Genomic DNA, 12,176 nt, shown 5'->3' with positions numbered 1-12,176 from the left:
AATCAGGACCTCGAGGCAGATGTAACAAGGGTAATGTAATAATCATGGACACTGCAGATGCTAGAATCTGGAGCAACACGTGTTCCCCCCACCCCTCATTTTGTCTCTTTTCCTGATCCAACTGGCCCTCACTGACTTGTCTCTTCCCCCCTTCTCCCTCTCCCATCACACCATCACCCACACATCCCTCCTATTGGTTCCACTCCCCACCTCTATACCATGCTTCTCCTTCCTCTCCTATCAGGTCCCACCATCTTCAGCCCTTCAGCACTTCCACTGATCAACTCCCAGCTTCTGACATTATTCACACTCTCACCCCCCTCCCATTCCCCTTACCTATCACTTGCTCCAACCCACCCTCACAGCTTTCTTTCAGTCCAGATGAAGCACCTTGACCCGAAACGTTGACTGTCCATTTCTCTCCATGGAGGCTGAGTTCCCGTTGAGTTCCTCCAATGCTTTGTGCATTAATGCAACAACCATCAAAACATGTCAGCAGTAAAAGTCTAGATGACAAATTTGTGGAGGGTCTACATTGAGCTTTTCAATGAAAGTACGCTGAGGAAGTAATCAGGGAGCAGTCCATTTTAGAGCTAATATTGCTCAATGATAAATGTGTAATTGACAATGCACACAAAATGCTGGAGGTGCTCAGCTGGTCAGGCAACACTATGGAGTGGAATAAAGAGTTGATGTTTCAGGCCAAGACCCTTCAACAAGGCTGGAAAGGTAGGGGTAAAAAGTCTGAACAAGAAGGTGGGAGGAAGGGAAGTAGTACGAGCTGGAAGGTACAGCTGAGGCCAGGTGAGGGGGAAGATAGGTCTACTATCTATCCCCCTTGTGAGGAGAAAGAATTGAGATCTGCTGCCACAATGAGGCCACTTTCAAGATGGATATATATTCTATTCTTATGTTCTATATTCTGGGTAGTGCCCAACATGGCAGCATGAACATAGATCTCCACCTTTCGGTAATTTACCCCCCATTCTGGGTAACTTCCTCCAAAAGATTGATTAGGCACGGCCTAGCACGTATAAAACCATGTTGACTATCTCTGATCAGTCCCTGTCTATCCAAATAACTAAATATCTCATCGCTTAAAATAACTTCCAATAACTTTCCCACTACTGAGGTCAGGCTCATTAGCCTATAATTTCCTGGCTTATTTTTAGAGACTTTCTTAAACAACAGAACAACATTCACTATCCTCCAATCATCTGGCACCTCACCCATCACCCAAGGATGATTTAAATATCTCTGCTAGAGCCCCTGCAATTTCTGCACTGGCCTCCCAGAGCATCTGAGGGAGCACCCTGTCAGACTGGAGATTTATCCACCCCAATTTGCCTCAAGAAAACAAACACGTCCTCCTCTGTAATCTGTATATGATCTATGACCTCAATGCTGCTTTGCCTCACTTTTGACTCTGTGTCCATCTCCCTAGTAAATACAGATGCAAAAAAATCTCTTTAAGATCTACCCCCTCTCTTTCGGCTCCATGTAGAAATTGTCATTCTGATCTTCCAGAGGATCAATTCTGACTCTTGCAATTCTTTAGCACTTAATATATCTGTAGAAACCCTTGGAATTCTTCTTAATGCATTCAAATTTCATACATTCTTTAAACCCTCCCGATCTCCTTCTTAAGTGTTCTCTTCCATTTCTTATCCTCATCAAGTACCTCATTTGTTCCTACCTGCCTTTACCTGCTATTTCCTTACCTGATTTTTTTTTTCCTTAATCAGGCTTCAATATCTCTCTAAAACCAAGGTTCCCTCAACCTGTTATACTTGCCTTTTATTCTGACAGGAACATACAAACTCTGCACTCTCAAAATACCACTTGTGAAGGTCTCCCACTTACCAAATACATTTTTGTCTGTAAACAAGCTGTCCCGAACCACACTTGTCAGGTCCTTTCTGATATCATCAAAATTGGCCTTTCGCCAATTTTGAATCTCAACCCAAGGACCAAACCTATCCTTTTCCATAATTAGCTTGAAACTAATAGCATGATGGTCACTAGTTGCAAAGTGTTCTCCTACACAATTCTGTCACCTGCCCTGTCTCATTTCCTGTTAAGAGATCTAGTAGCACAATAGTATCATCTAGCTGGGATTTCTGATTAAGGAAACTTTTCTAAACACATTTGGCAAACTCTTTCCCAGCTCATTTACAGTATAGGTGCTCCAGTCAGTATGTGGAAAGTTAAAATCAGATGCCATCACAACCTTATGTTTCTTACAACTGTCTGCGATCCCTCTACAAATTTCCTTCTCTAAATCCCACGGATTCTTGGATGGCCTATAATCTAATCCAAATAATCTCAGTTCTACCCATAAAGCCTCACTGGATGAGCACTCCAGTCTGCCCTGTGTGAGCACTGCCATGAGATTTTCCTCGACTCAAAATGCCATCCCTCCCACTCTCTCATCAAAAGCAGTGGAACCCTGGAACATTAAGCTGCGAGTCCTAATCCTCCTACAACCGTCTCACTAATGGCTACAATGTCATAATTCCACATGCTGATCCCTGCCCTCAGCTCATCCTCCACACTCCTTCATTGAAATATGCACAGCTCAGAACATTAATCAAAATATGCTCAACATGTTCACTCCCGACTTTGAATGTAGGCTTAACATCTTTCTCCACAATCACTCCACTATCTGTTCGGGCACTTTAATTCCTGTCCCCCTGCAAATCTAGTTTAACCCTTCACCTCCCACCCACCCCCTTGCAGCATGAGCAAACCTTCCCACCAGGATATTAGTCCCCTTCAATTCAAGTGCAAACCATCCCTTCTGTACGGACCATAAAATATAGAAGCAGAATTAGGCCATTTGGACTAGGTGAGATTAAGAGTTCGGCACGGACTAGGAGGGCCGGAATGGCCTGTTTCCGTGCTGTGATGGTTATATGGTTATATGTCTGCTCCACCATTTCATTATGCTGATCCAATTTTCCTCTCAGGACCAAAATCCTGCCTTCTCCTCATATTGTTTCATTCCCTGACAAATCAAAAATTGAATCAACCTCTGCCTTAACACATAAATAAAGACACTGCTTCCACAGCTGCCTATGGCAAAGAATACCACAGATTCACCACTCTCTGGCTAAAGAAATTCCTTCTCATCTCCATTCTAAAAGGGCACCCCTCAATTCTGAGGCTGGGTCCTCTGGTTTTAGACTCCTCCATCCTCTCCGTAGTCACTCTATCAAGGCCTTTCAACATTCGATAGGTTTCAATGAAGTCACCCCTCATTCTTCTGAATTCCAGTGAGCACAGGCTCAGAGGTATCAAATGCTCTTCATATGACAAACCATTCAATCCCGGAATCATTTTCATGAACCTCCTTTGAATCCTCTCCAGTTTCAACACATCCTTTCTTAGATAAGGGGCCCAAACCTGCTCACAATACTCCAATCGAGGAGTGTTTTATAAAGTCTCAACATTATATCTTTGCTTTTATATTCTAGTTGTCTTGAAATGAATGCTAATATTGCATTTGCCTTCTTCACCACAGACTCAATCTGCAAACTAACCTTTAGGGAATCTTGCATTAGGACTCCCAAGTCCTTTTGCACCTCAGTTTTCTCTCCATTTAGAAAATAATCAACCCTTTCATTGCTTCTACAAAAGTGCATGACAATACACTTTCCAACACCGTATTTCATCTGCCATTTCTTTGCTCATTCTCCTAATCTAAGTCCTTCTGTAGCCTCTCTACCACTGCAAAACAACCTGCCCCTCCACCTATCTTCATATTGTCTGCAAACTTTGCAACAAAGCCATCAATTCTATCATCCAAATCATTGACATATAACATAAAAATAATCGGTCCCAACACGACCCCAGTGGAACACCACTAGTCACCGGCAGCCAGCCAGAAAAGGCTCCCTTTGTTCCCACTATTGTCCTCCTGCCAAGCAACCACTGCTTTATCCATGCTAGAATTATGACACACAAGTTAAAAAACAAACATACTAATTTTATTTTGCGCATGATGGCATGGAGTTCAGTATACTCTCAGCCTCAGGGAAGAAGCTCTTTCTCATTCTAACAGTCCTTGTCCTAACTCCTGATGGTAGGGTCAAAGAGATTGTTGGGCAGATGGGAAATATGATTGATAATGCTAAAGGCTCAGCTGTGCACATCGCACACAAACTCTCATGGTCCCAGAACTCTTCCACCAGTCAGGAAAGCTCACCAACACCTCTACTTTTTGAAGAGGCTGAAGAGAGTTGGTCTATACACATCAGTTCTCATGACCTTCTCCAGACACAGTGGAGAGAATCCTAACATGCAGATTCACAGTGTGCTACGGAAACTGCACTGTGGGGAACAGGAGGGTTCTACGTGGGTAGTTAAAAGTACCCAATGCATCCCTGGCACCAGCCTACCCACCATCAAGGACATGTACACAGAAACATGCTGGAAAAAGGCCAGCAATATCATAAAGGATCCCATACTCTCTGATTATGGACTGTTTGTTTAACTCCCATCAGGGAAGAGACTACACAGCATGCGTGCCAGGACTGCTAGGCTCAAAAACAGTTATTTCCCCCAAACCGTCAGGCTGACTAACACATCCACCTATTAACTTAATTTATGCATTTAACAATTACTTTACATTGTTTTTATTGGATTACATTTATCTTTATATTCATTGTATTTTGGTGGGGGGGGTGTTATTATGCTTTTTATGCTCTTTCAGAAACAGGGTTACAATTACTTTATTCCCCTTTACCTTCATGTACTGAAGAATGGCAATAAACGATCTTGAATTGTGAATCTTGAACAGAGATTAGCAGAGCCGTTAGCTGACAATAGTTGTAGGGAAAAGGTTGAAATCTATTTATTCAGGAAGTGGTAAAATCAGCACTTGGAAAATAACAAATAAGAAAGAAGGTACACTTACAAAACTTAAAATATATTTTGAAAAGGAGAGCTTTAGAGTGATTTGGGTAAGTATGGACAAATGAGATGAGGGTGGACCAGAACCTTGGTCAGCATGAAGGAGTTTGGTTCAATGCTATAAGTCTCCATGAATCTATCAGGATAAGATTGGGCATAATCAATGGAGGAGAAATCATAACAGAAACAGAAACAACATACACACACAAAGTGCTGGACATTGCCTCCACTGCTGCCTGTGGCAACAAATTCCACAGATTCACTACTCTCTGACTAAAGAAATTCCTCCTCATCTCCATTCTGAAAGGACTGCCCTGTACTTTGAGGCTGTGTCCTCTGGTCTTAGACTCTCCCACAATAGGAAACATCCTCTCCACATCCACTCTCTCAAGGCCTTTCACCATTCAACAGGTTTCAAAGAGGTCACCCCTCATTCTTCTGAATTCCTGTGAATACAGGCCCAGAGCCATCACGCTCTTCATATGACAAGCCATTCAATCTTGGAATCATTTCTGTGGACCTCCTTTGAACCCTCTCCAGTTCCAGCATCCATTTGAAGATAAGGGGCCCAAAACTGCTCACAAAACTCCAAGTGAGACCTCACCAGTGCTTTACAAAGTCTCAACAGGAATGTAGAAAAATAGAGGATCTCATTAAAACTTACATAAATAATTGCATGACAGAGCCCAAGGAGTAAAGCAAAGTGAATCTTCCCAGGATTTTCATCTAGCAGAGTGAAAATGTCACTGCAATTCTAGTGCCCTTTTTAAAGGCAGAATTAACTGAATTTTGATGGAATTATCATTGGTCTATAATTGAAGAACTAACACTGAAGTGTAAGATTAATTTCTGTCCACTCTTTGCAGGCTTATGGTGGTTATTTGACTTTGATGTTACTTACAACAGAAAACAACCTGGACAAAAAAAATGCCTTATTCAAGTGCGGAATAGCACTTTCACCGATCACAGACTTTAAATTATATGGTAAGAATCAACAATCTGAACTGTCACCCTTAATCACCTTCAGCCACAACAACATATGTATGCAAAAGTAAAATTCTGACCAGTCTTGGGAAAAGATTGAATTGACTTTATTTCTTACATCCTTCACATACATGAGGAGTAAAAATCTTTACGTTACATCTCCGTCTAAATTTGCAATCGTAGTAATTTATAATAAATAGAACGGTCAATGTAACATAGAATACACTCAAATCAGTGTGAGTTAATCAGTCTGATGGCCTGGTGGAAGAGATCAGAGAATGGAACCAGCCAGCTTGTTCTTGCATGGCTATATGTTTTTCAAAGATTTCTTATTTGAAACTATGGGTCTCAAAAAAGCTCTCCAAACCTTGAATTGGCATTTCTGGTCCAAGGAGATGTGAGGTCCACTAACCAGATCGGTTCATCATACTCAATTGCGGTAATGCCTGGAGAAAAATTGGTTTCGCTGTTGGCTTATTATTGCCATGTGTACTGAGTTTGAGTTAACAGCTTGTCATGAAAGTGTTCATACACATCAAATCATTACATGGTGCATTGAGGCAGAATAAGGTAAGACAATAACAATGCAGAATAAAGTGTAAAAGCTACTGAAAATGTGCAAAGCAGGTAAATCATAAGGCCCAAGATCATAACAAGATAGATTTCGAGGCCAAGAGTCCATCTTATCGTATTTTCAAGACTCCATTCAGGAGTCATAGAAACATAGAAAACCTACAGCACAATGCAGGTCCTTCGGCCCACAAAACTGTGCCGAACATGTCCTTACCTGAGAAATTACCTAGGGTTACCCATAGCCCTCTGTTCTCCTGAGCTCCATGCACCTATCCAGGAGTCTCTTAAAAGACCCTATCTTGTCCATCACCACCGTTGCCGGCAGCCCATTCCACACACTGACCAGGTGTCCTTGAGCCTAGTGGTACATGCTTTCAGGCTTTTCAAATGGGAGAGGGAGGAGAGAGAAAATACGAGGTGGCTGAGGTCTTTGATTATGTTGGCTGTTTTACTAAGGCAGTGGGAAGTACAGAGAGAATACAGGGTGGTATGGCTGATTCCCATGACGTGTCCACAACTCTCTGCAGTTTCTTGCAGCCACGTACAGAGCAGTTGTCATGCCAAGCCATTATGCATCCAGGGAGAGTGCTTTCTATGGTACATCAATAAAAAGTGGTAAGTGTTGACAGGGACATGCCAAATTTCTTTAGCCTACTGAGGAAGTAGAGGTGTTGGTGAGCTTTTTTGGCCATGACATCACCATGACCTGGGCTTCGATTGGTCCAAAATTGATCTGTTCAGATTTAAAATAAGAAGGTATCAGGTGATCTTATAGAGAGGTATGAAGTTGACTTAAGTTGAGTCTAGGACAAGACACGCAAGTTCAAACCACTGAAAGGTAGGTTTATAATTGATATCAGAGAAAAGCTTTCCTGAATTAGCCAGTTTTTTTAAGTCAAGAAAGAATGAGGGAAATATTTTAAGTTGTTAAAAAATGCATCAAAGAAACTATGTGAATTAAGACCAATTCTCAGTGGATATTTGGTAGCACCAGCTGTTTACAAGGGTGATTGATAAGTTCATGGCCCAAGGTAGAAGGAGTCAAGTTTAGAAAACCTAGCACATTTATTTTTCAACATAGTCCCCTCCTATGTTTACACACTTAGTCCAGTGGTCATGGAGCATACAGATCTTGGACCTCCAGAAAGCATCCACAGACAGCTGATTGATAAGTTTGTGGCCTAAGATAGGAGGAGATGAGTTATATAGCTCTCGTTACATGCACAAGCAGGTCAACTCTGAGTGATTATGAAGAAAGTTTGAAGTGAATAACTCATCTCCTTCTACCTTAGGCCACAAACCTATCAATCACCCCTGCTGTGGACACTTTCTGGAGGTCCAAGATCCGTATGCTCCACGACCATTGGACTAAGTGTGTAAATGTAGGAGGGGACTATGTTGAAAAATAAATGTGCTAGGTTTTCTAAAATTGACTCTTTCTACCTTAGGCCATGAACTTATCAATCACCCCTTGTATAATCAATATAAGTGACTTACAAGAAGGGAGTCATGTAATCTAGCCAAGTTTGTTGATGATGCCAAGCTCAGTGGGTGGCTGAGCTTTGAGGAGACAGTGGAGAAACTTCAAGGGGACATGGACAGGGCAAGGACACAGGCATTGAAATATAATACTGAAAGTACAAGTTTAGAATCGACAAAGGAGTGTTTTTTTTTATAAATGGTAGGAGATTGGAAGCATTGTGTTTAGGGTTTCTTCTCTTTGTACATGTAAGTGAATGAAAATACATGAAACAAGATTGTTGCCATTGTATATAAATTACCATAACTAGGAGGCCTGCAAACAAATGAAAAGAGAAAAGAACTGTTATGATATTTTGAATAGAAAATTTAAGATGACTCACTGTAATTATATGGTGCTTCGTTGAGCCAGCTCCTGGAATCTTGTGCCCAACTCTAGCATCCCTACCGAGGGAAGTATGTGTGTGTGAGCAAAACAAAGATTCACAGTCTCTGAGAATGGGTAATTGTTCTCTGAGGAGAGATTAAGCAGAATGGGCCTGTACTCCCGCAAATTAGTAATGAGAGCCAATGTCGTTGATGTAAGGAGATGGCATTGAGATGTGCTCGAGGTCAAATCAGAAGTCTGAATGTTCAGAGCTGTTGGCCGGAACAGAGTCTGCAAATCTCTGAGAGTCCACTAGGGAAGTCAAAACCCAACGTCTACAGGCCCAAGTCCAAGTCTGCTGGAGGCTGTCCTGGGGTTAAAGGATTGTGTACACACGTGGATGGGAGGGAGGAACAGGGCTTGCTTTGCTGTTGTTGTTTTGTTGTGTTCTGTGTTGTTCATTTATTTACTGAGATACAGTTCTGCCAAGTATTGTGGGGGCATGCTATGCTGGTGCCAGTATATGTGGCAACATGGACAGGCTGCTCACAGCATGCCCTCGGGTGTGTTGGTTGGTAATGTAAACAATTCACTGCATGTTTCCATATGCATGTGAGAGATAATCTTGAAACTTGAATCGTCTGGACCTCAGCAGAATGTTTGCCCAGGCTGGGATGTTTAGAATCAGAGGTCACTGTCTGAAAAACAAGGGGTTATCCATTCAGGAATTTCATCCCATCGTTTAACAGTTGAAGTGAATTGTATGAGATAGTGCCGCTCTATCTATTGTGCAACACTCTGTACTGATACTTGGACTGAGCTTGACACAGCTGAAAAGGAGGATGTACTAGAAAGCAGCTTGCCACTCTGTCCTGCCTCTTTCGAACTTCAGAACTCAACATAAAGGAGCCTTATTTTCCAATGCCCAAGGGGGAGTATTTACGTCATCTAGCTCGGAGTGTTTGTGACAGTGCTGCCATTCCATGTGCAACTCACCTGCCATCTCTTTTCTCACAGCCTCCGCGTTCTCGGAACGATATCTGGGCATGCTCAGCAGAACTGAGAGAGGTTATGGGGTAAGTCCAAAGAATGCCAAGGTAAATTGTTGACTCGTATGAATCTCCCTTGAGATTCCCTGTTATTTAAATGACAGAATTAAAATTTAATGGGATTATTCATAGAGCGCTACAATTTGGCAAGTTGCGTTGACAATTCATTATGCCCAAGTACACACTCAAGATAAGCCCTCCTCAGAGCACAGAACAGTACAGCAGTTGTGTGTTACTTGTGCAGAGCCTTAACAGGCAAATAAGTAATCTCCAAATGCAGCCAAGTGTACTAATGCAAAACACAGCTGTTGGAAATCAGAAATTTAATTGAAATCCTGAGAAGCAATCAAGCAGCATTTGCAGAAAGACAAGTGAGCTAACATTTCAGGTCAATGATATCTCATTGGAGCTAAAGAATGTTCCAGCTCTGGTTAGAACATAGAATATTGTGTTCGGTTCTGGTTGCCTCATTATAGAAAGGATGAACAAGGTTTAGAGAGGGTGCACAGGGGATTTACTAGGGTGCTGGCTGGATTTAAGATCATGTCTTATGAGGATAGGTTGAGAATGCCAGGGCTTTGGAGTGAAGGAGGATGAGAGGTGACTTGACAGAGATATACAAGATAAGGAGGCACAGATTGAGAGGACAGCCAGGGACTGTTTCCAAGCTAATACAAGGGGTAAAATTTTAAAGTGATTGGAGGAAAGCATAGGGAAGATGTCAGATATAAATGTTTATACAGACAGTGGTGAGTGCATGGAGCATGCTAGGTAGTGGTAGAACACACAACTTAGCACAGGCGGTTTGGCCCATGATGTTGTACCAACATTTTAACCTACTCTAAGACCAATCTAACTCTTCCCTCCTACATAGTCCTCCATTTTTCTATCTTCCATATTCTTACCCAAGTGTTTCTTAATTGACTCTAATGTACCTGCCTCAGCCAAATATGAAATGTTGCATGGTGGTAGATCAAATGTAAAGAGACAGCACTATTTTAAGGGCAATTAACATGCATTTCCACCTCATTAAATATAAAGTTTTGGCCTCATCCCAAATATTTGTTTTTGTCTTAGTTTGCAAGACCATCAGATATAGGAGCAGAATTAGGCCATTTGACCCATCAAGTCTGCTCTGTCATTCAATCAGTGGAGGGCAGTGTTGATGGTGGAGAAAGGGAAGCCTATTTCTTTGAAGGAGGACATCTTTGTTCTGGAATGAAACATCTCAACCTGAGAGCAGATGCAGTGGAGACTGAGGAATTGAAAGGGATGGTGTTTTTACAAGTAGTCTATACCTCCTCCCACCCTGTTATTTGTAAAAACACTATCCCCTGGAGTTTCTCCATCATTTTGTGAGTATGGGCTCATAGCTTGTTAAGCAGCCTCATGTGTAGCGCCTTGTCAAATGCCTTCAGAAATTCTTTCTCCCCCTCCCTCTCATCACAAGAGAGAGTGGAAGAGAAAGCAAGTGAAAGAGGTAGAGTGAGCCTCTTACCTGCCCCAAAGGATATTGGACCCCCCTCGGGTTCAGGTCATTGTAGAAGAGATCTAAAGCCATGCCCGCTGCACCATTTCCTCAGCCACACATTCACCTTCCAAATCATCCATTTCTTACCCTCACTGGCACAGGCAACAATCCAGACATCACTACCCTAGAAGTGTGGTTTTTTAGCTTTCTACCTAGCTCCATAAAATCTCTATGAAGGACCTCCTCACCTTGTCTACCTATGGCATTGGTGCCAATATTTACCAATTCTGCCTGCTCACCCCCACGCTTGAGAATGCCATGGACACAAGCAGAGACATCCCTGATCCTGGCATCAGGGAGTCAACATACCATCTGAGAGTCTCTATCATAACTACAGAACCTCATCTCCATTCCTCTGACTAAGGAATCTCCTATCAACTCTGCAGTCCTCTGCTCTTCTGAGCCACATCACCAGACTTAGTGCCAGTCATATCTTAATAGTATCTAAAGTTCCTGTATATACTTACTATTGAGGAGAATGGCCACAGATGGATTCTGCACTGACCTTGCTTTTCTCCTCTTCCTCCTCCTAACAGTCACCCAATTACCTGTCTGCTGCAAGCTAAGGGTAACTACCTCCCTGTAGCTCCTGTCTATCGCCTCCTCGTTCTCCTGTACGAGACAAAGGTCATCGAGCTGCAGTGGCAGTTCCTTAATATGTTCTCTCAGGACCTACAACTCAGTGCACCTCCCCGACTTCCCACATACAGTACAAAACACTGCATTCTCACTATACTGGACACAAATAGATGAGGAATGAACAATAAAAACAGAGAAAGGGTAACTTACAAGACAATCTACCTCACCCAAACCTGATGAGCCAAAACCACTCTAAAGACTGGCACACTCAAATGGATGGCCACTCCACTTGCGCTTGAATTATTCTTATTGACCCTTTCTAATGAATCCCTTTTGCAGATCAGTCGCTCATCAACTCAGAAAAACTGCCGCTAAACTCTGCCTTCAAAATCCTAATCACCAGCCTGATTAAAAAGTAGCTCTTTTCACACACCGCTGGTGTAGATTGCTGAACTCAGAGGGAATAGTGTTTCATTCTCTAAAGATGTATTACATTACACAGTTAAGAGGGCACCCTGGTGGTCCATGCCATGTTGAGTTGTTAGATACTTTTAATTTTGAAAGTACAGTCTATAACTTCAATACATATTTACCTTTGTGAAATAGTTGCATTGTCACTGGTTTCCTAGCAGGGGCACTGAAATTAATTCAACAATACAGCACCTCCAGGGGATCATAATGCAAAATTTAAGTTTCCCTC

At 42.3% G+C, this 12,176-nt stretch overlaps 1 protein-coding gene across 5 annotated transcripts in view; it reads left to right on the top strand.

Annotated features, from left to right (window-relative positions):
• The window catches only part of dpp6a (dipeptidyl-peptidase 6a), a 1,522,610-nt gene that overhangs the window by 1,494,219 nt on the left and 16,215 nt on the right, over positions 1 to 12,176 (top strand). For all 5 annotated transcript variants that reach the window (XM_073054906.1, XM_073054908.1, XM_073054905.1 and 2 more), the window contains exons 22-23: positions 5,781 to 5,898; positions 9,335 to 9,393. In XM_073054906.1, the coding sequence (XP_072911007.1) occupies positions 5,781 to 5,898; positions 9,335 to 9,393 (177 nt within the window). The remainder of the gene's footprint in view (positions 1 to 5,780; positions 5,899 to 9,334; positions 9,394 to 12,176) is intronic.

Source organism: Hemitrygon akajei, chromosome 8 (assembly GCF_048418815.1).
Source record: "Hemitrygon akajei chromosome 8, sHemAka1.3, whole genome shotgun sequence".
NCBI classification, from domain to species: domain Eukaryota; kingdom Metazoa; phylum Chordata; class Chondrichthyes; order Myliobatiformes; family Dasyatidae; genus Hemitrygon; species Hemitrygon akajei.
This window is presented reverse-complemented; position numbering and strand designations above follow the sequence as displayed.